The following is a 25,933-nucleotide window of genomic DNA, read 5'->3' as shown; positions in this document are numbered from 1 at the left end:
TGTCACTTGCTTTTCAAGTACAAACTAAATGAGCTTTCCTGAGAAAATAATTGCCAGCTATTAAAAAGCCACTGTTCGAGTTTGAAAGAACTATTAAAATACAAAGAGAGATGTACCACATTCTTCCTGAATTGATACTTCAAACAAAACCTATTTTTGTTTTGAAATGTGGCACTAGAACAATGACCAGTTGCTTTTGTAAAGTTTCAGACAGAGCCATGTAATCATTTTCTCAGACCAGCATGTCTGTGTTGTTCATGAAAATAGTGGGGGGAAAACCCCACAGGTCAGTCAGTCTCTGCCTTAGTCAGCAGAAGATTCTCAATCCATCTCTCATTAAGTCTACGCTGGGAAATGTCCTGCTCAGGACCAGAGAGGACATATCTGCTTCTGCCAGGGAGTCATTCCCAGAGAAGAGTCCCCATTTGCCTAATTTCCACCTTCTTAGTCCTCATTACAGCCTCAAATCTTATACAAACAGCAACTTACTATTGCTGTTTTCTTAAAAGCAAATTTTAAACAAGTATTTTCTCCATAAGAATCAATTCCTCGTCTTGCAATTTTGAGTGCTACTTGAGATGGAGCACTTTGAAGGATCAGCTTTATAATATCCACATGCATAGCCAGAATTGCATCAGTAACAGCCCAAAACTGTCTCATCTCTCTTACCCCTAGTGTCCAATTGCCTCAGGCCCATAACCTTGAGAATTCCCTAGAAAGGACAAACTTAGGGTAGATTTTCTTGAGCTATATTGTGCTGAACTCACACTGCTGCGCTGTCCTTTTGTTGACTTTAAGCATCTGTTCTTTTTTGTCATCACTCTGTCTTGACAAGGGTCTGGATGTGACACTTTCAATGTACTCCCATCTCCTGGGAAAACAAGGTATTAAAGCACAGTTTCATCTTTGCCATGAAACCTTTGCAGCACATGTTGGCATGAAAGACTACACCATTCACTGACACTACTTACCCCTTGGCCTGAATTACAACCAGGTACTGTGAAATGCTGCCTTAATTACACTGTCTAGAATAGCTGGGCCAGTGTTCATTAAAAGAGAAGTCAAATTACTGAATCTCTCTCATCAATCTCTGCTGGTTGTTATTCCATTGACCAGGTCAGCATTGAGACTGCTAATGAAAAACAGAACCTGGGAGATGGCCTCACCAGGACACAACTGCTCCCCCACAAGTCACAACCTCAAAAGAACTGGAGATGGAGACAAGCAGAGCAACCACCACTGGAAGCACAAACCCTCATGTCAGAAAGCAGAGGTGAAAGACTTCACAAAACAAATGGTGAGAGGGAGATGCAGCAGCCATCTACTTACTGTGAAGTGTCCAAGGGGTAGTTCTGTCTAAAGAGAGGACATCCTTCAAGCAGCTGTGGAAAAGCCACTCTGGGAGCTCAACCCTGGCACTGGAAGGGCAGTTGCAGCCAAGGCAGTCCTGTTGGCACCAGCTGCAGCAGGGTGACACAAACAGCAGCTCTGTCTGAACAAGGTGGTGGTGGCCATTCCCACTGCCTGACCAATGTCAGTCACATCCGTGCCCTGGCCTGGCAAGCCTGCCTGAGAGCTGGCCAGAGCCCCTCAGCACCACCATTTCTTTTCCACATGCTAATCATCAAAATAACACCAACTTCACCAATTTTGTTGATGAAGAAGGTATGTATTTTTAAAATCCCAGAAAACATAACAACATACATGAGAAAATTCTATTCTATACCCCTTAAATTAGAGTTCCTCAGACTGGAAAACAAGATGAAGAGGATCTGGTCGCCAGACCAGTGATCCAGAGCTAGAAAGCACTATAATTAGAACCAGGACTGAGACGGAAGACCCTGGGTAGTTTGCAAAACTAATTAGCTAATGTCATTAGAAAGCAACAGAGAATAAGCAAGAGCTGACTCAGACTCTACAGCAATCTAAGCAAAGGACAGTTTAATAACTGTACTTACGATATGTTTTAAATGAAAAAAAATCACTTTATGGAGTAGATTTCATCCTGGGCAATATCCATACATCTCGGACTTGGCAAAATGGCTTGGATAAGAGGGTTTCATCATAGTAAACACAGCTACTTCACAGCAAGATTTATTAATACATCCAAAAGAAAGAAAGAAAATCATTTTGTCACACTATATACAGATAATACATACAGTGTTTTATACACATATTACATCAGTTTTTACACAAGAAAAATATACATAAAAATGTAAACTTTTGTATACAAAAACCCTTAAACAAATTAAACAAGGACCAGATAACAAAAGGAGACCAATCTATTATCATTTAATTGATTTTTTTTTTTTTTAAATGGTAATACAGTACATTCATTGAGAAGTATGAGGAACATGTGAGCCAACCTTTCCTATTTAAAGGGAAAGTACAAACACAAGCTTTCCTCCCCGCCCCTGGAATGCTGTCCGTGAGCCTCCAGCACTAGAAGCAGTGGTGTGAGTTGCCATTGCTGCCAGGGCCCCTGAAGGGAGGAGCCCTTCTCGGGCTCCTGTGTGCACCACACTCTCCCAAAACGACACATCCACAGAAGCAAGCTGGGCTGGGCTGTTTGTGCGTATTAGCCAGGCTTCCAGCTAATACCATGAGACGGGACGTGGCACTGCCCGTTTGTATGTTCCCTTTAAGCAGTCATTAAGTGGATTAGCGTTGCTGGAGAAGTTGCTTATTTTTCCCAATGTATGGTATGCTGAACACGTGTCAGGGATGAGAGGGAAGAAGGAAGGGGTGTAAGAGACTGCTAATCCTTGCTACCATGCAGTTACTTCAAAATCAGGTACGTTTGCAAGCTACAATTCACTGGTTCAAAATACACTGCCTCACCTTTGCTTTCCCACTGCAACTTGTTTACATTTTAAACTCTAGTGACCGAACAACTGTATGAGGCTCTTTGTTACAAGGCTGTTTCTGATATCAAAGCATGATCAAGCTACCTTTAAAATGACACCAAACACAAACTTCTCGGAGACAGCCTTAAAAAGAGAGAGCATTCCCTCTAAGCACTTCAGATTGTCCATTTGCCACCTTCTTTTATTAAGTCTAGGATAAATATATTTACCCTTAGCTGCAAAAAGGATATTGGTTGAGCTTCTGACATCTGTTTTGCTCCACTTGCAGATAAACATTTTTGGGAATTGGAGGGGGAAAACCCAAAAAACAAACCCAAATTTTAAAACCTCAGGCATAAAATAAGAAGGGAAGTATTTAACATGTTGGTGAAAAAACATTTGCAGAAACTTGAACTTGTTGGAAACAAACAGACGATAGATTCCAATGAAGGCTTCTCACATTAAATAAGTTAGACGGGTTACAGACATCTTCAATAAAAACATCCATCCTCCACAAAGTATGTTAAAATGAAACACAATAGTGATGCACTGGTATTTCTCCTAAAAAGGACAGAAGGACATGAAATCTCCTTAGTGATATCAGTACTATTGAATGTAGGAGGTGAACAATGATTTACAAAAGTAATGGGGGAAAAAGAAAATCAAGAATCATTAATTATAATTGGACAAAAGGGGGATGGGGCAGAATGCAATTACTGTATGCCTCAGAAACACTTGAAGGAAATAAGTACTTAGAAACTTGTGTTTCCATTTCTTTCACCTAAACTATGGTGTTAATAAGGGCTTGTTTAGTTGCTTTTGGTTTTTTTGTTTCCTTTTTTTTTCTTTTTAAAATAACAACCCTTCTAGTAAAAATTCAAAAGACAATTACAAATGGCTTTAGATAATTAAAAGTCTCCTTTTTAAAATAAAACTTTGATAACCTTTCTCCATTTCTTCTGCATAATGCAGCTTCAGTGAAAAGAAGTAATAAGGGACAGCAATTTGCAAAATAAAAGTGTGGAAAAAAAATCGCCAACCAAGTTTCATAACATATACATATGTATATGCAGGACATCTACACTCTATGTACATATTTAATATAGGTATGCATGAGCATACATCAGGAGATCACCAACAGGTACATTCTCCACAAACATAAACAGCGTAACAGGCGTGTGCGTATCAATCCGTGTTATCCACACGCAGCACAGACATATCCATACACACGCCCAACATATGGATCATAGAAGTTGTGCATGACTGCATGAAAGCTCAGATGGAACACTACACCAGTTACCTTCTCCTAACAGAAATGCAAGGAAGACAAAATTCCATGGCTGAATTGTGACCAAGAAAAATTGTGTCATAGCCATATTGAAAACATGGAATCCAGTACGGCTCAGTGACAGAACTGGAGCAGCATTCTCCTCTGAAACTGAAGCCTAAGTTAAACAGCACTTCAATGTGACTGAGCAGGTTGCTGACAGCTGCTTTCTGCTAAAAGGATATAGAAGCTCCATTTAGCCAGAAAACAGAAAACACTTAAGCTCATAATTTACTTGCACAAGCAAGATCCCCCAGTACACAATTAGATGCAAAGTGCTAGCATGTTAATGGTCAACTCTGCACTCCATTTTAAAATCTCTTCTATGATAAAGTGTAACGAACTGTGATTCTTTTGATATGTTTGATGACAGTCCCATTGCTCAGAACAGAGCACAGAGCTGCCTTCTGCTTAATGCCTGTGTTATAGGAAACACAACAAACTTATTTTTTCTCCCTAGGGTTGAAAATTGGAAGGTAGTATTTGGTGGGTGCAGTTTTCTCATTTTGACCACTTAAATACAATGCTGGGTTAACCTTTTAATATGCTAGGAAGCTTTGCATCAGGTTCCATGAAAAGTTTGTATTCATCTGTAAATCAGAGTCCTACTGAATAACAATTGAAGCTGGGGAAGTTTGCATGAGTTCAAGCAGGTGCTCAGGACCCAATTCAGCTACCACTCTTGTCACCAAGAGAATTTCCCTCATGTATCAGCAGAGCTGGATTGGGCCATTAAAGCGGATTGCTGCTAGCAAGAAAAACTGCAGAGATGCAGGGACAAGGAGGAGCTGGAATGGAGGCAATGGAGCAGAGAAGCAGAAGAAGTTGGCATTTTGCAAGAGGCCTCAACAAAACTAAATATAAAACAAAAGCAGAGACACAGCAAGGAAACTCCAGTTTGAGGGCTGAGGTAACACAAACCAATGGTGGCCAAGCTCAGATCAGTCTGTGAGTCATCCAGACCCCTCAGAAGAATTTAAAACAACTTGTCTGGCACAACTGCTTACCTGTTACACATACATTGCGTGGATAGTCCCTCTCTTTAGCTCACACACTCATTCATGTTACAGCTGGTGGACAGGTGTGTGATACAAGGTACATTCCATCTATCAATCTGTAGCATGTATGTATAGATTTAGATTGACTGCATTCATACATATTTATTGTACATCACGAGGGCAAGTCCACATTCAGCAAAATGCTGCTGTTATCTCATATACAGATATATCTCTCTGTACAGGTGTACACAAAAATGGGTCTATTCTCCTCCATAAAAGCATAAAGATTTATGCCCCTAATTCCCATTACCACCAGATAAGCAGAAAAAAGGCCTCTGACAACTTCCACCTCCCTACTTTTTTGCCTGTATGCATATGTGCCAGAAACAAATTGTGGGGAGAAGGAAAGGGTGAGGGATGCCTGCGGGAGTATTCGCATTATGATATGGAGGGGAATATAAAAAAAATTGCAAAATATTTCAAATTTCTGTCCAATACTAGAAGCTCTGTTTTTCTAAAAAGGTTTTTTAAAGTCACCAGGATCATCACACTTAACAGTGATACTGCATGAATAAATAACAATTAGATTACTTTCTCCATCCTAAATAGAACAGTAGGTAGAGTAAGTCAATCTGCTAGAAAGTTTCTGACTTCTCACAGTTTCAAGCGAGAGCTCCCATAAAGAAATCTTCCTTCTCCAATTATGAAAAAAAGGTAAGTGGTCACAATCAAATTCAGAATTTCACAGCCCAAATGAAACTCCCTTGACTGGATGCGTATTTTGTTCTGCAATCCCACAACAGCAATTTTGGGGCAAAATTGATATACACAAATATAGTCAGAAGAGAAAAAAAAAGTCTACTTTGAAGACAAGACCCTTTTATGGAATGGAGACCACTGTACAAACAGTACCCCTTACAATCTAATTGGAAAACACAAGTACACTGATTGACAACAGTTTCCAAGTCAGTCCACGGGAGATTTGGGTATTAATTGGCAAAGATACAGCAATTCTCATGCCTCTCCATCCCACTGAATGCAAACCTTCCCATTCAGTTTGTCCTGAAAAACTCGTTTCTTCCATCACTCCTCCTCCCCCATTTGTTTTATTTAAAGGCTGTCTTTGGGAGCTTGGTATTTTCATGGCATTTTAAACAGGGCTCAAAGCAACTCATTTGAAAAACAGTAAAATTGACATGATATCAGAGTTAGCCTTATAACAGAAGATTATATAGTAGAGAGTTTCAGTTATTTGTACAACAGTGAGGACATAACAACCCCCTACTAAATAATCACATTTCTACAATACATTCCATCACCTCTTGACTACTTTTCTCTTTACAAAACTAAGACCTACATACAATATACACATTCGTATCGCACATACATCCCCCCCCAATGCATATTTTTTGTGTGTATATATAATACATACATGCACACAAGCAGTCTAATTCTATTTATAAGTCACAGTGGGAATTCCTTTGTGAGGAAAGGAGGGGAAAATTCCTGAATAAGACACTGTAGATTCCTAATGTTCCAACTTTTCAAATTCCAACTCACAGAGCTAACTGGAAATAAATACATTTAAAAAAAAAGAAAAGGTCTTACAAACTTGGTTCACAACTCCCAGCTACAGTAGTTGGATTTTTAAATTTGATCTATTTACCCTGTAACTAAATTTCTAATCATAGGTACAAACCACGGATAAATTATTGCAGAATGTAACACTCAAAATTTAAAAAGAGTTATAGGAACAGTAATATAAGGGTTAAAAAGAGTTCTATACTTGTTGATACAGGATACCATTTTATTTTATTTATATATATATCTATATATAGATATAGATATCTGCAAGGTAGCAAAGAATAGCTGTACACCTTGACACGGCAAAGATCCAGTGTAAAAAGGTGCTTCACTAGTTTGTTTTTCCAAAAAAGCTTGTATATAATTTTATAGCTATTAAAAACACATATGCAACATAATTCATTACACTCAATACAGCTTTAGTATAAAACTTATAATTTATGAGGTGATGTTAATAGCATAAATTAATATACCATTTCTCTTAAAATCTACAATAAGTATTCTGAAAGCTCATTGGGGAAGGGTATCTTTAAATAAAAAGTTTAAAGCTGAGCGTGATGAAAAAGATTCTGTATGTTGAACTTGAGATGAGAGCCCCGAGAAGAGAAAGAGTCCATAAGCCAGACACCACTGACTGTAAAACTCAGCAAAGATTTCTCCTTCTTGCGCTCTCACTTAGGTGACGCTCTACCTTAAATTATTTTTTTCTTTTAAAACTTTTTTATTTTTTTTTTTTTTTTTCCCTTTTTTTTCTTTTTTTTTTTTTTTTTTTTTGTTTTGTTTTGTTTTGTTTTTTGTTAACTGCCCTTATTTCCACAAGGAATCCCTGAGACATACCCAAAACTGTACAGTGATGGTCATCACTGTTCAGAGAAACTGGTTCAACCCCTTCTGGTAGGATGTAGTATTTTGCATGAGAATCAAAATGTCCATCACTTCAGAATGAATCTATTTGCACCAGAACCAACTACACTGTTTAAGATGCAGGTTAGAGAGTCATTTCAGGGTAAATCAGTCCACTCCAAGGTAGAAGCCAATGCCATCGCAGTTAGCTACATCAGAGCAATCTGCACCAAAGTTAAAGTTTTCCAGAGGATATCTGGGAATGTTACCTACCCAGAGTTCATCTCCGTGGGCACCAGCTGACAATGACAGAAAGCAGGTTAAACATTAGCATTTCTGGACCAAGTTCAACATGCCTATGTGGTCAACACATGGGTAACTCTGGACATCTCACTCTGGGTGTGTTTGGGGGACTGGCAAGAGGAAGAGTAGGAATAATGCATTTTTCTACAGCAAGTAAGTACAGTTTTATGGTCAAAAGCCCAAGTTTCATCCTATTCACCTCCAGACTGAATTTTATGACCTAGAGTAGACTAGTGCCAACACTTATTTCAAGGAGACAGATAAAGAAAGCCTTCTCTAACTATTGCTGTCAACTCACAGCCATGCTCACTCTGTCCTTTCATGCTTCCATTACATTACCTCATTCCACAGTAGCTAGAGAAGGAGCTGATTAAAACAGGGAAAAGAAAAGAACTCAACAACCATAAGAAATACCAGGCAGCAAAGGGAAAAGAGCCACTATTGTTTGGGGCTTTTTAAAAAAAGAGGTTGAAGATAAAAGTGAGAAAATTGTTTTAAGATGCATCTTAAAACTCCTCCTCCCCCAAACTTTTCTTTCCCAACAACAGTGGTTTTGTCCAGCTTTAAAGACAAGACTGAAACTTTAACTGATCAGAACTAAGATCTCTTATGACCAGACCTCTCCTGAAGTCCAAGTTTAAGCTATGTGAACACAAATATAGACTTTTGTCACCAACCCTCCCTACTTTATTTGGGGCTTGAGTGTATTAAGAAAGAGTAATTTAAATTTTAATTTGTGATTTTCTACTGATACACATCTCAAAAGAAGAGGAACTTCTCAGAAGGTAAATTCTTGCTAAAAATGCCTGCATATTCACTGCTAACATGTGCACTCCCATGATCAATGTTGTGTCCTCAGCATCTAGTTTATGACATATTAGCATTCTGTGAAACATCTCCCTACTCACTGATCTGAAAAATACTTTGATCTATTGCACTGTCATTCTAGCATCCAAATATATGTTATGTTATGAATTGCAGAAATCTCTCCTTCTTTTCATTTTAGTCAGATTCACCCAGAACCACAGAAGACCTACCAGCTGGCATAACTTACATTGGAGAGGTCTCTGAGAATGGGAAAATAGAAGCAAGAATGATGAAGAATCTAGAGTGGAAGGAAATAAAGGAGGGACACAAATCCCCATCATTAAATGTTACCCAAAAGATCAGAAAGACCTTGTGATCAGAAGGTGAGAAAGACCTAAAGATCTGGCCAGCACACTAGTCCCGAACTATTCCTTCAGTTACTATTTCTGCCACCATTGGATCTTGCAAGAGGTCTGCACAGGAGACTCCTTCACATGTAAAAATACAAAAGAAAAAAATACCCCAGTTCCCAGGAAAGCTGCCTGGAGAGCCACACAAATGTCTCACTGCTGAAGATCACTACAAGCAGATTTAATCCCAGACTGCATTTATATGTGGTTACAGAAGACAAAGCTTCATACTGAATTTGGATATTGGTCTGCAGGTTCAGTCCTAGGTGTTTTGCCTCGGCCATGCCACTGAAGCCAGTGGCAGCTCACAAAAGAATATCCTAATTTTTCAATACTCATCTTCCTTTTATTAAAATAATAATAATTTTAGAAAGCCACTTCCCTTGGCTTCTCTTTGCTATTAGGTACAATTCCTCTCTGACAGTTTCTTTTCTCTGATTTTTGCCTAGCAGGCGATAAGTTTCTCAGGGTTTTCAATGCTTTCCAAAAGAGAACTGCAAATCCCCATTTCCAGTTGGAAATCTAGCTGTTGCCATTTTCTCCACAGTGCCTGAGGCAGACCTGCAACTGTGCTACCTCTCAGTACTATCAAATTAAAGCCTTTATGCTCAGCCATAGAGAGGAGCATGCTACTAACGAGAAGGATCTAAGTAAGAACCTGGAGGAGCTGGAAGGCAGGAGGAGACAAAGTTCTTGATTCATAATTATGAAGCCAAAGAACAAATCAACTTTGAGGTATCTAAGTGCATATGGTTCCCCTCAAAGCTGGTGTGAGGTTTTCCTAGGTGAAAGGAAATGCCAAAGCATGTCTTAAAGAATGCCTTATGCACCAGGAGAGCATGAAGCTATTAATCATAAACCTCTGTACACTGCCAAAATTCATCTTGTGTTAAGTACTTTTGTACAGAGACTAATCGAGGTGCTATTATTGCCAAAATCATGTACATGATATTCAATTCTATGTCTAATTTTTTTCATTCTTTTAAACTTAACTAACCTTATTCCATCTGTCAACACATCAAGGGCACAACAGGTATTGAGCATCTGAAATTGCTACACTGGGTCTTTGGTGAAGGGGTGACAAGAATGCTAATTGCTATAAGAGCTGATACTCAAAAACATTTGTGAGGGAGCATGGATTCTACTTGGGAACCACATAAATAACAGCCTCAAGGACCACCTTAACCAGGCCAGCAGGATTTCCCAGAGGAAGAGGTGTGAAATATCTCTGACTACACATACCTCTAAATTAGATCTCTCACATCCAACAATAAGACACTGATGCACTGAAGTCAACAGGTTGTGTGGGTGTAGAAACCCACCTGGAATGATCCACCTTGTAAAGCTAAGATCGAGACCCGTAACTGCTTGGTAGCCACGTAACCATGAAATTGGTGATAAGTGAAAAAATGAGAGGTGAACCAGGAAAAGGCAAGAGTGGTGGCCCGTTTCAGAACACTGTGGCAGACAGGACATAGGGATTCCTATTTCAATTGTATACAAACTGAAGTTTATTTTTGAAAGTGCAGCTTTATTGCAAACTTAGTTTGCTCATGGAAAAATGTTACGCAGTCAGTTTTCAGGGAAGAGCTGTCAAGTGAAATACAAAAATTGAAATCTAAGTGGGGGAAGAGACTTGATGTCCTAAACTACTTTAAAGAAATGCAGGTACATAAAGGCCATTGATTTCAAATGGTAATCATGGACCTGCATAGCTCTGACAGCTTTTGAAATTCCTGTCTAAATCAATGCACAGATTAGGAGCTGGGTTCTGTTCTGAGTTAGACCAGTACAAACTCACTGTGACCTTAGACCAGAAAGCTCCTCTGTAATTTATACCAATACAACCAAGCAGAACTTGGCTCTCAGTTCCTATCCTCTCTTCCACCCCAGTATTTGCTAAGAAAGAGAAATATGATGTGGGGCAAATACACTCTGCACTAGCTGCAGCTTCATTACTTCATTAGAAGTTTGATGGGCACAAGAACCATTTCAAGACCAAAGTCCTGAAACCAACACATAGAAATTAACACCCTCTAAAATTACATGAATACACAAGCAGATTAAAGAATTAACCATTTGGTATACTAGTTCTCCACTCTTTGTCAGTCAGACATTGCCAGCACATTGAAGAAGGTATATGAACACAACAAAAATCATCTGCAAATCGAACAGTTGTCTCCTCAACAAAACATGGGTAACATAATACAAAAATAAATAAAAGCCTTGTCAGATTTGCCTCATTCACAATATCACTGGGCATTCCTCAATCAGCAGGACAATCACAAGCAGGATTTCATAGGCTTCAATTAAACTTTTTATGTGATTTAAAAACATTTAAGTGTTACAAACATATTTAAATCACCACTCAAAATATTCGGCTTATATTATTAAGATCTATTTCACCAAGTATGAAATAATGACTTCATAACAACAGAAGCATGAAAATAATTTTTGTTTCTTCCACCCACATACACTTGCAATTTCAGAAAAGGACATATGCATCATCCATACTCTTTTATATTTAAAGAGGACAGATCATTCAAAAAAAGAGGGATAGTAAGATTGCTACAATAGTAAAAAGACACAAGACCTACCCCATTTAAACTCTGTTCCTTAGGAAGATATTTTGGTATGTGCCTGACTGCTAATGAAATGAATTTCTATAGCAACTAAACTCATTCAGTGATCCTTTGCTCAGAAAGTTTTTTAGGCCTCCTTATTACATGTGCTTGGTTCTCTTAATTTCCTGAAATAGACTAGAATACATACAGGTAGAATAAAACCCATCATCTACAGTGCAGGACTGAAATGTAGACTTTCCTGTTTTCTCTCATCTGCATCTCTGAAACAAACCAAGAAGAGTAGAGACTTGTATTAAACAGGAGCTATTTTTACAGTCAAAGTCAGAGCATGGTAGCAAGCTTGAACCCTATAGAGCCATAAGCAAATTCCTTCTTGATAAGGAGATGCAAGTAAACACCTCAGAAATTCTGCTGTTTCTACCTCTTGGTTTAAAAAACAAAATTAAAAAAATAGTTAAAATTATTTCCAAAAATCTAAAACCTAGTTGACTCCTTTCTTTAGGAACTGCAATTGCTACCAAAGAGTGAATATGGTCGTTAGTAGGTGATCAGTACAAAAAAAATCATCCTGCAGACAGAAAGAATTGTTACCTATTTTGCTTTAGTGATTTCTCTTTTGGTTAGCCATGACTGCTGATAGGTACCTGCTAGTTCCTTACATACATTCAGCTTCCCAAACAGAGCATCAAACCCTTCAAGTGTTGGAAAAACTATATGGCTCTCAGGGGATTATAAACTGTCCAAGAAAGTCTCACTAGTTAGACATATTGTGAGAAATGCATCCATTTGAAACTTACAATGGGTCTGACCTAGACTTGTGTGGATGGGCAGAAAACCAACCTAACTCTTCCTGTTCCAGTTGGGAAATTCCTATGAGCTTGTCAGGCAAAGAGTTCTGGACAAAGACACACTTTAAAAGGCAAATCATCAATGCTACAAGGCCACAGTAATTCAACAAGGAAGGGAATTTCTCACAGGAATCTTCTCTAATCCATGATCTATATTTCAATCCTTCTGTTTATCTTTCTTTATTTTTTTTCCTGGGCTAACTTCATATCAGCCTTCAAATTTATGGGCAACCAGTCAACTGATCCCTTTGCTACTCAATGAATTACAAATCATGATAATAGAAAAAAAACCAAAAATCAGCATGCAGTACGAACAGTGACCAGTTCTGGAAGGGGACACCTCCAGAAGAAGAAAAGGAATCGCTGCTCCCTGCACCCCAAACACACACACATATACAGGAGGTCAAGAGACTATTTCAAGAAACTGACAAACTCATCCTTGAATCATGATCTTGATTTAGGATTTAGTGCACCACTCTCAAATCAATGTGTGCAGCCAAGTTTTCCATGTCAGATGCTACCTTTGGAAAAAGAGTAAATTAAAAAAAAAAATAAAATCAAGAGACTTCTGCCCACTGAAAAACTTTCTACCAGATGCTAATGGGATGGCAAGCACTGATCCGAACCCTAGGGAACAGTAACATGCATCAGTGATCTGAGGTATCTTCCCATTTCTAGGTCTTACTGCTAAGATCAATTACATCCAGTAACTGTGCTGTATCCTTGAGGAATTACTGGGGAACAGTGAACCTGCCTGCAATAAATGAGCACCGGTGCCTAACAAGCACATGTGAATGCTACAGCAAGGTTCACAGAGGGCTAACCCTGGTCAGTACTGAAGCAGGGGTTTTCTTCTCAACCCCCTCTTAAAAAAAAGGGAAGAGAAGACAGACAAAATAAAGAGAAGGAAAAAAGGAAAGATAGAAAACACAGGTCCCCCATCTACCTGCAGGGAGCCAGGCAGACAAGCTCAGTTGGAGGTGGTGAAGGGCGCGGATGCGTTATTGGTACTGGTAGCGGTGGCACCGGTCACTGCGAAGCCCGTGGGAGGAGCTATGGAGCTGTGGCTGGGCTGCAGGTCCTTGGGAATGCCACTGTGGGAGCTCAGCTGGTGCCCAAAGGCTGCGCTGAACTGAGGGAGCTGTTGTTTGGGGGAGGTGGAGCCCATGAGCTCAGCGGAGGCAGGACCCATGCCACTGAAACTGGTCTGCGGTAACCCCGGAAGCACGCTGGAGCTGCTGGGGGTCACAGTGGCGAAGGCAGGCTGTGTGGTCTCTGAGTGCGAGGTGGTAGGTGGTGTGGACAGGGAGGTGGACAGGAGGTGTCCATCTGCACCAAGAAGGTTGCTAAACGGAGAGGGGTCCCCAAGATTGACAGGAAGATTTCCCCAGTGAGTTCTGGGGTTGACCACCCCGCTAAGTGGCACATCCAGCTGAGTTGGGAGCAAGTGCTGTGCCATCATGGGCATCTCTGCTGAGAAGGTAGCTGCCAAGTTATCACCAGAAAAGGATGTGGTGTGAGGGGATGTGATATGGTCACTGTAGGGAGACGGCACATGCTCACTATCATAATGGCTTCCATGGGGTGAGGAGTGTGAATGGTCACTGCTGTATTGCTGTCGTGAGGTGATCAGGTCATCTGCCTTGCTCAGCAGCTGGGCAGGGTGGGGCCTCTGGGAGGCATGGCTGCCATCATGAAGTCCATGAAACTGTCCCGGGAAGGCTCTCTCCCCAAGGCCACTCTGGCTTATCAGAGTGGCAGAAGTAAGGCCAACGTTGGCTGGGGCTGAGAACTGCCCCTGGATCTGCCCTGCCAGGGGCGTAGGTGGGTTGGACAAGGTAGCAGAACGGAGCAAGTTCTCATCCAGCTCCAGACCGGAGAAATTATCATGTACTATACGCCCATTCAACAGCTCCCCCAGATCCGTGTTAACCTCTCGACTCAAGGACTGCATTCCTGGAGCTCCAGCACCTGTAGAGAACACCCCTATCGCTCTATCTGACAGCTCCTGAACTGGCACACCATCTGTCTGTGTAAGTACTCCAATGGTACTCAGGCACTCAAGGGAAGTTACAGCCTGTAGGGCCCGTTCCAGTTCTTCAGCCTCTTCTGTGGTCGGAAGAAGATCTCCATTTTTACCTGCAGAAACAGGGACACCACCAGTTAGTGCACTGCTCTCAGGTGAGCCTGGCCCTGGCACTCAAAGGATGCAGACTACAGACACTTCAGTACAGAATTGCATTGTATGGTAACCTTCCAGCACAGCTTGCAGTACACAGAAAGTGTCATTCATCAGTGTTCACCAGCTAAGCAAGGTAAGAAAAGCATGAAATAACACCTTCCTCTTCAATGGAAATCTCTCCTCCTTCTCATTCACATACTACAAATAGGAGATGTCTCTTAAACTTCCTAGACTTAAAGTAAAAATGCTTAAATAAGATCTTCTTCAAAGCTGCAATAACACATGGTCCACAATCCCTCTTTCTACTTACCACATTACAGCCTGCACCTAAAATTTACACAGCCACTATAATTTAGGTTAATTTCAATTCAAACACAGTCTGATGTCACGTTATATCAGAAAATGACCAAAGAAATCACATACTCAACTCCAGACTGTTCTAATTTCTTTGTTATATGTTATAGCTTTAGAGTGCAGAAATTCAAGAACATTTCTGATCAAAAGCTAGTTTCAAAAATGTATTTAAAGATTTTATTCTCTTTTTATCAAAGGCCAATTTTGACTGTGATTCCAGCCCCACTCAATGGCAGAAAGATGCCATTACTGAGAACACTCTTGATTAAACTGTAACATTGACAGGCAGTAAAAATGTAAAATGAATTATTAAAATACTGAACCCATTATGATTTTCAGAGCAGTAATTATATGAGCAAGCAGAGAACTATGCACACAGACTTCTTTACTTCTGCTTTACTTCAGAGCTCACAAACAATAGAGCAAATGTACACTTCCCTCTCTAGAATTTATTACCTTTGTAGGAAATCAAGCAACTCCTGAAAATGCAGTTTAGAAACACTCACTTCTTCAGTTCACTGCCTGTGCTCATGCTAGCATAAAATAAAATGGTACCTTCAAAGAAATCAAAATCTTGCAAGTCATCGGGCAGCCGTGGCAGGACATCAGAGAAGTCCTCCTGATTCAATTCCAAGTCATGTGGAATGTCTGTGATTTCATTGGCGATATCATCAGGCAGCTCATCGGCACTGAGCTCTGGTGTGGAGGGGCTCCTGAACAGAAAGGAACATTAGTCCCTGGTGCTCAACTCTGCTTGCTCCAAAGGACAGCTATCAGTGCATATCCATCTACAGTGGATGCTTCCCCACACATTTCTTTCCCCATTATGTAGGAAAAAAAATGTTTTTAGGTAGTTTCTTTAGGAAACTTTCACTGAGGCTACTCATTAATTACATAACAGGCAACATCAGGAGCAAGATATTGTACCCATCAAACCCAATCACTGCTCAAATCTGAAAGACCCACTCTAAAGGTCTTTTTCAACAGTCTCGTGGAGATGCAATTTTTAGCCCTGCTCCAGATGCTGCTGGGCAGCTTTGTGCAGTGCTCACTGGCAATGCCTAGGGCAGCAGTGGGAGAGGGGCAGGCTGATACTGACCGTATGTGGGGTATCTCTACTGGCAGTGAGACACTGGCAGGCATGGTGAGGTTCCCTTGGGGCACTGCAGGAGGAATGGGTTTCTGGGGCCGGCGCGGGCCTCGCCTTCTCTTCTTCTTGTGTTTTTTGGTAAGTGCAGGTGGCTTCGTTTTTTTCCTGGGTTTCCTCTGCTGCTGGTGCTGAACTTTACGGGAGCTGTCCCCTCTCAAGAAATTATCCTTTGGGAGCAAAACAACACCAATGGGAGCATATTAAGAACAAGTATTACTTTCCTTGCTTTTTCCACCCTAGTCATTCCACAGACATGTGGAATGTAATGTAAGAGGGACTGTTAGCTTACACCCAAACACAGTTTCAAAAATTGAGCTGTTTCCTTCCTCATAGACCCCAATGGCAAAAATAATATAGATCAAATATTTTCACAACATACTTTATACTAATTGGAAATGTTTGGCAAGTTTTAGCCTTTTAAGACAAATAATAGCAAACAAGCTCTTAAGTTCATAAACTTGCTAGTTGTCAAGGAAGGCTTCATAGGAAGACTGGGGTTAAAACTCCTGATCATCCCAATACACAAATAAATACAATGATGGCTTTGTACTTACCATTTTTTTGGCATGTTCTTCGCACAGAGGTGTCTGATGTGTAATGTCAAAAACTGGCACAGAGCACTGTTGACCATCTGCAAACTTGGCTGTGCAACTCGAGAAGAGCTGCTGAGAACGGTTCAATAAGATATCTGTGCATTTCTGCATCAGGAATAACACAAGACAACGGTGGAGAACGCCCTTTGATTTATCAATCTGATAAAGATCAGAGCCTTCAACTCTATGTGTCCATAGATACTATTTTTAATGAGTGCCTTAAGTTTGGTATTCAAGTTCAAAGCTAGGTAAGGCTCAAACCCAACTTTTAAAGTGAAAAAACTGCATTCATGCAGAATCACTAATGATTTTATTATATACTGAGATAGTTTTATAAAAGCAGCCATTTCACTAATGAGTTCTTAGCAAAAAGAGGCCTTTTCCTGGAGTCTTAATCAATAGATCAATAGTAGCAGTTGGAACAGTGTAGTCAACAGGACTATTTCCTTACAGACTAATGACAATCCATACTGAAACATTAAAGAAAAAGTATTTCTTAATTCAATCTTTTAAGGTACATTCTTGGCATTTATCTTTAGAGCACAGACAAAGAAGTTTCAAGATCCTTCCTGCTCCTCTGAAAAAAAAGATGTGCAAGCAGACAGAAAGGTCAAGTAAATCCACATGTAAGCTTGCAGAGATTTCCTTCAGAAAAATTCTTAGCAGGAGTAAAAATGTCTCCAGACTTACAGCAAATCAAACAGATATTTCATTGTGTCTTTTTTTCAAACAACATTAGAAGCACTCCTTCCATCTTCAACAGTTCTCAGACCTCAACATCACTATGTATGTTTATACTACGTTTAAAATAAAACAAATTTAAAAAAAAATAAAAATCTGCAGAACAATCCAGATAGCAGACTTGGATGGATGGCTAAGAACCAAGAACCTGTTCATTTGAGAGAAGAAAATGCAGAGATAAAAAATGGGCATACATGCAAAATCACTATTCTTGACTACACTGCTCTACACACTGCAACAAGTCAGACCACTTAAAATTTAAAAAATACCCAAACAAATCTCATCAGAATCATGAGGCAAATCCCAAACACAGCCATGGTGATCTCTCATAGAGGTTTTGAACTGCTCTGCAGATTGCTTTTAAGTGGCCTGCAAAAAAACAAGCAATAAAAACAAGGCATCTACAAAACTGGAAGACTGGAAAGGTGCTGCAGTCTGATAGTAGCTGAACACATCAGCACTAGTCACTTTTAATATCAAAACCAAAAGCCCCAACAAAAGGAGCCACCCCAACAAAAGCACCAACAATTCTTCAGCTAAAAACAAAAAATACTAAGTCTGCAGATTTTGTAAGTATTACGGGTCATAAGTCTGCCTTTTTTATAGTCTTCAGAACCAAAACTCACATCTAATGTGTTCTCATCTTTCTGCAATCTTCAGCCATTGACTTTTAACATCCTTTCCAGGATTTGTTTGAAATTCCAAGCACAGGGAACCCTTCCCTAGCACTTCCTCATCTGGACTATGAGGTTCTGTGACTCCTCCTATTGTACTTCCTTAAACAACGCAAAGTATGATTTCCATCTTTCTAGTCAGTGTAAGCCATCTTTTTATACTATGTATAAAAACCTTTTTCCATAAAACTGTCACAGGAAGGTGGTCTATTGGAACCTACCAAGAGCTGTATAAAAGCCAAGAGGCTGAAAGTCACATGGCTTGTACCAAGTCATTGTGAAGGATGATCATTTTGTAAAGGCTTCTTGCACACACTAAGTACAGCTCACAAAGTAAAATGATCTTCCTATTACAGATACCAGTAGCAGACTACTTATCCTCACTGTCTACAGACCCAAATCACACAGCCAAATTAAAAGCAAAGGAGTTGATGACACACTAACAAATAGATATTTCTTTGTGAAAACTTTGTTGTCATGCAAAAATCTAACAAACAAAACATCTCCTAAAACAGAACAGCTGCCATGCCTGAATGCAATTCCCAAACAGAGTTAAGAGGATACGTTGAAAACAGTGCCTGGTGAATGGAAGGGCCTTGTTAGTGCACTGCTCTCCCTTCGAAGTCCCACTGCAGGTTGTTGGCTCTGCATCTCTCTGCCTTGCTTGGCTTGTGCTGAAAAGAAAGCATGAAAGAGTTTACAGACAAATCCCCAGCCTCAGATTCAATTCAACACAATTGTTATACTGAATGTGACACAGTAGCATGAGAAATTGTAACATACGTTTGTGTGTGGTGGTCCAGATGGGTGCACACTACTACCAGGCCTTACACAGGGACACAGAATAGATGTCAATCACAGGTGAAGGTGTGACTGTAGTAACAGGATTATTTCTTATTTCACAGGGCCTTAATTGTAATGAGATGTGCTATACCATGTAAACATTACAACACCTCAGAACAGGAAGGGCAGCAGTAGGTGAGTGTCAACCCAGTTGACCTTCAAAATGAGGTCAGTCCTTAGAATTCCATGGACTGGGTACACCTAGATGGCAGTCAAGTGCACTTCCAAGCCTGTTCATAAATCAAAACATGCCGAGCATCCCCAGAGCTTACATGCAAGCATGTGCTCAGACAGAACTTGAGCTCTGGAGTGGCAGAGCCTGAGCGTGCTCAACATGGATAAAGCTCTTCTCCATCAACGTGCTACAGCCCAATCCACCAGCAGGTGCCTGGAGCTGGGAGCTTCCCCAGCACAGCCTGTGTGCTCTGAGCCTGAGCTGCAAGCAGCGACCAGACAGCAGTGTGGACTCAAGCATTACACAGCCTGCTGGGGTTAGCCTGCTCTCCAGGCAGGTGTCACCTTCATGGAGACAAAGCTGGCGATTCCAGGGCTGACTTGCACCTCTGTACACGCTGTTTTCTAGGTTGACAAAAAGCTGTCTGTAGCCTGACTGTTTTCCTCCAGCCATTTCTGTCATCAACTGCACTTTGACTGGGCAAAGTTTTAGTTAGCAGTACTACTCCTGTGAAAAATTTTGTATCTGAAAAAATGCTGTGGTTACTTAAATTGACCAGAGCAGTGACGACAGGCATATCTGGCTTTGCTGGTCTACCCAAAACAATGTAAACTCTTTTTGCTTAATAAATGGCAAAAATAATAGGGAAAAAAAAACAGCAAGAGCTTGTCCATTCAGGTGAACTTTTGCTGTAGTTTAAGTTTGGAGAAATTTATACACAACTTTGTAAACTAGTAATGGACATTACACCTCAGAGCAGCTCTTCAAAATAAGTCCACCTCCCCAACAATGAACCCTCCAACTGTCATGAACCACATCCCACTGTCCAAGAACAAAAGCATCCCATTAAGCAGAATATACTCTCAGTACCTAGCTCCAATCTGAACCTCATATTATGCACTACAGCCCACAGTCACATATCCTGTAAAGCAAAACCACAACAGCAAAAGGATGCTTCTGATCCCCCAATGTAACATCAGGGTTCAGACTTAGTCTATTCCTGCATGAATATGAATAAACCAACTCTCCATATGCTGAGAGCTGGAGGGATATTGACATTATCTAGAAAGAATTCCCAGAGAAGATAACCTTCAAAGTTGTTAGAAATTATGTATTATGTTGCCAAGTTTTATTTAATGTTAGATTGAGTTAAATCTAACAAAAAAGCAAGAGATTAAATTTGCTTTGCTGGGAAGATAATTAAGATGAGGTACAGATTTTTTAGAAAAGCTGTCTGAAAAACAAAACCTGAACTGAAGCAGTGAACTACCGACCAGACAGCACACCTACTGGCATAGTAAAGGACCAGATGCTTGGGCTGAACAAACCATCCACATCTTAAAACATAAAACTGGAAAACACCTGTCTTCATGGAAAATTCTGCATGCCGCGTTTACTTTACTCCTCTGACAAGCATTTACGTGCCACGTTTTCTCTGCCTTGTGCATGACTACCAGTTCCAGAGCCACCATTTCAGCCTGTGGACGCCCAGCCCGTCTCCCCCCAGCCCAGCCCCAGCTCTGCGGGCCCAGGGCAGGTCTAACCTGGTACAAGCACAGGTGGCTCTGCGGAGCTCCTGCAGGAGCTGCCCCGCGCGCTCCGGCTCCCTGCTGGCCGCCTGCAGCAGGGCTTTCCGCAGCGTGTGCCGGCATTTCCTCTGCCGAGATTCTGCCCGCTCCAGGCGGCACAGGTGCTTGTATTTCTGCTGAAAGTAAGTGCAAAGTCTGGTCACCCTGGAACTCCTGTCATCTGCATTGTCATCGTCGGACCTGAAGATGGGAAAATAAAAATAAATATGCTTTAAGTTGCTATTTTTTTTTTCCCCCACTAAGCTAATTCATCATTATAATAGCATTGTTACATTGGCACCCATCTTTTAGCCAGGCAAATATCCAAATGCTGAAACCAGGCAGCATTACTTGAGAAATAGCAAGACTAGGATACCTTTTAAATTCTAAAGGTATTTGCCCTTCTTAGTATGTCATTATTAGAGATTACATCAATTTATCATCAAGTCTGACACATTTAAATGTCTAGAGCCTGCTGTTCAAACAAAAAATCTATACCGTTAACCTTTATTTACTGTAAATGTCTCAGCAAATGAGACCAATGCTTAAATCAAAGTGCAATTAATGGAGAAGACAAGGGTGAGGAACTGTGCAGAAATTTATTGAGACACAATCATGCTGGAGAAGATGGTCAAATTCTAACAACTACCTAAACTGCTGACTTCTTCCAAAATTCTGTCTACCCTGCCAGGCAGTGTATTCCTTTTTAAACCAAAATTCACACTTACACAGCTAACAGCTGATACCAATTTCCCCTTGCTGCAGAGTTGCAGTTGAGTTACAGTACAACAGTAGAGAAGGAATTCATATTTAGCTCAAAGATACTGAGGTAAAGATCAGACCAGGGCTAAGTCCAGATGAAGTACTAATCCAACTCTTTGTTGGCTTAAGAAAGCCCTTCTCCATTTATCTTGGCTCTCTGAATGCCCAGGCACATATCAACAAGACCATCAAACTATGTCAACACATTCAGTTAGATGAAGTAAAAGTCATGAAACAGAAAATCATCACTAGAACTTGCTAAAACAACAAGGCTCATGAAGCTACTTAGAAGTTCTCCACAACAAGCACTGGTTTGCAGAACTGTTTTTTTGTTCATGGAGCAACAAAATACATATATTGAATCTAAGCAGACTCTGTTCAGTTTTTCCTCTAATTTATTTCTTATAAAACAGAGAAGCTTTCTGCCAACTTTCCTATCTGTTACACAAAGAAAGGACAGGGGAGAGATGAGAAATCCAAACAAATGAAGCAACCCAAAAGCTGACAATGTTCAGAGCCTGTGGGACTGAACGAGCTGACACCCAGAGCTGTGCACAGCAAAGGAGGCCACCACTGAGATGCAAGAGATGTGAAATACCAGCCATGATATTTACTAAATAAAGTAAGATCTGGAAACACAGACAGCAGATCTGTCCCTGAAAGGCAATATACAGTGAAGACCTACTTTCTTTTCTGGAAACTCTGACTCTATTTACTCACAGGCCAAATGGAAGAGAATGCAGCCATCTCCACTGAGGCTTTCCATGAAAACTCCACAGCAGCAAGCACTGCCTTTGACACAAATGCATTTGTGTTTGTGAAGTTTTATGTAAAGTCAAACATACTATGTATTTGGTCAGTTAAAACAGATTACAGTTTATTTTCTAGAAGCATAAATTTCAAGTAATTAACCTGTGCAATTATGTGCTTAGCAGCAAATATAACCTGTGAAAAATATTTAACATATGTTTAGAATATTTTTACATTGAAAATTAGAAGAAATTACACTTTTAAGATCTCTTAAGAAAGAAAGCTTACTGGGGAAAACTACCTGTCTAGAAAAAAATTGACTGTGGGGTATTTAATACAGATTAGCCTTTTCCAATGTATTACTAAAAGAGAAAAACAGATAGCATATATTTATTGGTAGCTTTAATATCTTAGATATCTCATTACTGCTCTGGGCCAAGACTTTTAAACAAAGTTACTGATTTAATTTTAAATATGGTTGAAAATTAACTTCAAGAGTAACAAGAGTATTCCTTAGGGGAAAGAAGTTTCTTTCCTGTAGAAAGAGTGTTTTTTAACATGCATTTCTCTATATTTGAGACTTTTTGCTTTTTCACATTATAGAGTCAGAAAAAATGTCATCATATGCTAAAATATTTTTAATCTTCAGTTTATGTGATCTTTTTTAAAAATAGATGAAGACATATATCAAAGGTATAGAAAGAAATCATGCCTGCAGTGGGCAAGGGCTTATTTGGAGCCAAAATTTCTGAAAGCCAGTTTCTAAAAGCCTGTTCAGAACTTTGTTCCCAGGCCAGTAAGATTAGCCAAAACACTTATATGTTCAAAGACACCTAAAAATATCAAAACAAAACCTTTTTTCTTCAGTGGGCATGAAAATGAAATATACTTTTATTGCTGTTCTTTCATAAACAAGTTTGCCAAATTCTGTTTATTCTCCTAAGCTGCAGATAGAACTTCTGAAGTTCAACTTAACGTGTGACATTCCATTTTTACAAAGATTTCTGAAAGTGCACATGAACCATTTGATAATCCAAAATGCTTTCTCCCAACCCTTCCCTTTGAGACTGTCATGTGGAAACATCAGGGGGATTATTGCTGAGTGTTCAGGAAGAAAACAAAGACAGCACAAAGCAGCAGAAAGGAAGAGCAAAAGGGCAGCACGAGCAGCCAGGCACCACCAGGGAATGAGGAGAACATGCTCTCTATTCTGAGACACCCCAGCAACTATACTTCAAATCCCTCCTTACAGACTGTTTTGAAGAACCTTCCCTTCTTTCTTCTCTCTTTTAGTTATCCTAATTACTGGGAGTTATATTTAATAACTTTTGACAGTGTTGATATTTAATCCTTTAAGCGAGTTGGTATGAGGAGAGACTTGCACTCCTTTTTCAAACTTGATACTTGAAACGTTTGCTTTATCTATATTTCAGCGTAGGAAGTAAAAAAATATTTTGCTATAAAGTCATTTGTTTTCCAGCACTTTCTAAGATACCAGACTCAGTAATCAAATAATCTAGGGGGAAGCTTCAGTAATCTACAGCAGGGAACAGCTCCTGCTTTCTCTCCAAACTGCTGCTCCCACAAGGGATTCCTCCCACCTAGCAGCTTCCTCTGCCAGCACCCAGCCTGCACTGTGCCCACTGCCAGCTCCTGTATTATTTGAACTCAAACATTTGTGCCTGCCTTGAAGCACTGCATCCCAAAATCCTGGGAGCATCAGAACACAATTTTTCAAAATTAAAGCACAGAATAATAAAAACAAACATTTGGCCTGCGTTTCCACAGATGATTGCAACAATATGAATTTTACAGATTAAAAGGCCAGAAGGCAAGTGAACCAAAAAATGTATTATTGTTGCCATAGTTTAACTCCATCCAGCAGCTAAGTACCACAGTGCTACATGCTCCTTCTCCCTGAATGCTCACTCTCCTTGCTCCCACCAGTGAGATGGGGAGGGGAATCAGAAAAAAAACCCACCTTGTGGGTTGAGCTAAGAATAGCTAATTAATGGAAACAAAGTCAAATATACTACTACTACTTATTGTAAAGAAAAAAAAAAAGAAAAAGAAAAACAAACCCCAAGAAAAACAAGTGATGCCCTATGACATCAGTCAGTTGCTCACCACCCATGACTGATATTCAAGCCCACCTCAAGCAGCAATCAGCTCCCCCAGTCTGTGTCCTGGCCATGATGTTCTAGGCTGTGGAGCTCCCCCTTGGCCAGCTGGGGTCAGCTGTTCCAGCTGTGCTCCCTAACAGTTTCTGGTGTACCCTCTCTCTGGCAAAGCACAGGGAACTGAAGTGGCCTTGACTTGGGGCGAGCACTACTTAGCAACAGCCAAACCATCAGAACATTATCAACCTTGCACTCATACTGAGCCCAACCACAGCACTGTACCAGCTGCTATGAACAAAATGAGCACTATCCCAGCCAAAACCAGGACACTGTTAAGACATTAATTTAAACAAATCTGGTGAATTTTTGAGAGTTTAAGAGCAGCTAGAGTATCACACAAGAAGTTCAACAGAGGTTTCCTCCACAATCACACAAGCAGAAATGCTGAGAACCAGCTGTCTAGTAAAGCAGAAATTAACTGCTCACTTTCTTTCAATAGTCTATTCTGAGAAGCATCCCTCCCACCATCTTCCATGTAGTCAGAAGGAAAATGACTGAATGCAGTTAGCTGGTGGGGACCACAAGCTCAGATACAAATGAACAGAGAAAAAAAGAGCTTTAATTTTACTACGAAAACCAGCAAGTAAATCCTCTAAGTTTAGGTATGTGATTTCAAAAACTGAAAGTTTTGGGAAATAACCTCCATTGCTTTTCTAGTAAAATAAGTCTCCAGAATTCAGAATTGTCACTGGCTGCCTTTAGTAGTTACCAGTCTGTACCAGCATATTAGCAAGACAGAGCAACTTTGACAAACCAAATCTCCCCAGAAACAGCCTGAACAAATTCATCTTCAGCAGCAGGCAGACCACACTGCAGAAGTGTCAAAGTGAAACATTTCAGGTAATAAAAACATCTCCAGAAGTTTGCAGAATAGGAACTAAAGTTTAAGAAGGCTGACATCAAGTGAATGCTTATCCATGCTCAAAATTAGTAAGATTGTTGAAGAACTAACACTGAGCAGGCTGATGAAGGTACAAAAGCAGCCAGATGCATCCAAAAATTTATCCATCGTGGATAGTTAGGATAGCATTTAACTGAGGTGCACAGAATGCTAGAAAGGAACAGAAAATGTCAGGAAAAGGTATTATTTTCTCTCAGTGTGTGAAAAGAGTAGGAAGAATCCAAAGGAAGTTAAGACAAATAGAAGACAAAACATACAGAGATGACATTTCTAAGTTGACAAAAAAATAGGGATCTATGGAAGAATCAAATCAAATGTCAAAGAGAGAAGAGTGTAAGGGAAATTATTTAATAGATATATCTGCTGTGAAAAATTATGTATGATTTAGATATCTGAAAGTCTGTTCACATTTTCCCAAAACATTTTACTTAAAAGTTGCCTTTTAAGTTAAAAGTAATGTGAAAGCTCACTCTAAAAGTGCTGATGCCCTAAAAAACAAACAATTCATA

The 25,933-nt window shown here is 40.1% G+C and overlaps 1 protein-coding gene across 8 annotated transcripts in view; it reads right to left on the bottom strand.

Moving 5' to 3' along the window:
* Positions 1 to 25,933, bottom strand: part of INO80D (INO80 complex subunit D) — a 54,992-nt gene that overhangs the window by 8,968 nt on the left and 20,091 nt on the right. For 3 of the 8 annotated variants that reach the window (XM_079311456.1, XM_079311457.1, XM_079311458.1), the window contains exons 7-13: positions 20,808 to 21,032; positions 18,810 to 18,919; positions 16,792 to 16,925; positions 16,187 to 16,404; positions 15,643 to 15,800; positions 13,498 to 14,690; positions 2,079 to 7,897 (exon numbers count right to left, since the gene is read on the bottom strand). In XM_079311456.1, coding sequence (XP_079167582.1) covers positions 13,522 to 14,690; positions 15,643 to 15,800; positions 16,187 to 16,404; positions 16,792 to 16,925; positions 18,810 to 18,919; positions 20,808 to 21,032 — 2,014 coding nt within the window. In that variant the 3' untranslated portion in view covers positions 2,079 to 7,897; positions 13,498 to 13,521. Of the gene's footprint in view, positions 1 to 2,078; positions 7,898 to 13,497; positions 14,691 to 15,642; positions 15,801 to 16,186; positions 16,405 to 16,791; positions 16,926 to 18,809; positions 18,920 to 20,807; positions 21,033 to 25,933 lie in introns of those variants that run through there. The other 5 variants (XR_013774958.1, XR_013774959.1, XM_079311460.1 and 2 more) reach the window with 3 other exon arrangements.

Source organism: Erithacus rubecula (assembly GCF_903797595.1).
Source record: "Erithacus rubecula genome assembly, chromosome: 8".
Lineage (NCBI taxonomy): Eukaryota > Metazoa > Chordata > Aves > Passeriformes > Muscicapidae > Erithacus > Erithacus rubecula.
Note: the sequence above shows the minus strand (reverse complement) of the source record. Positions and strands in the feature narration are given on the sequence as shown.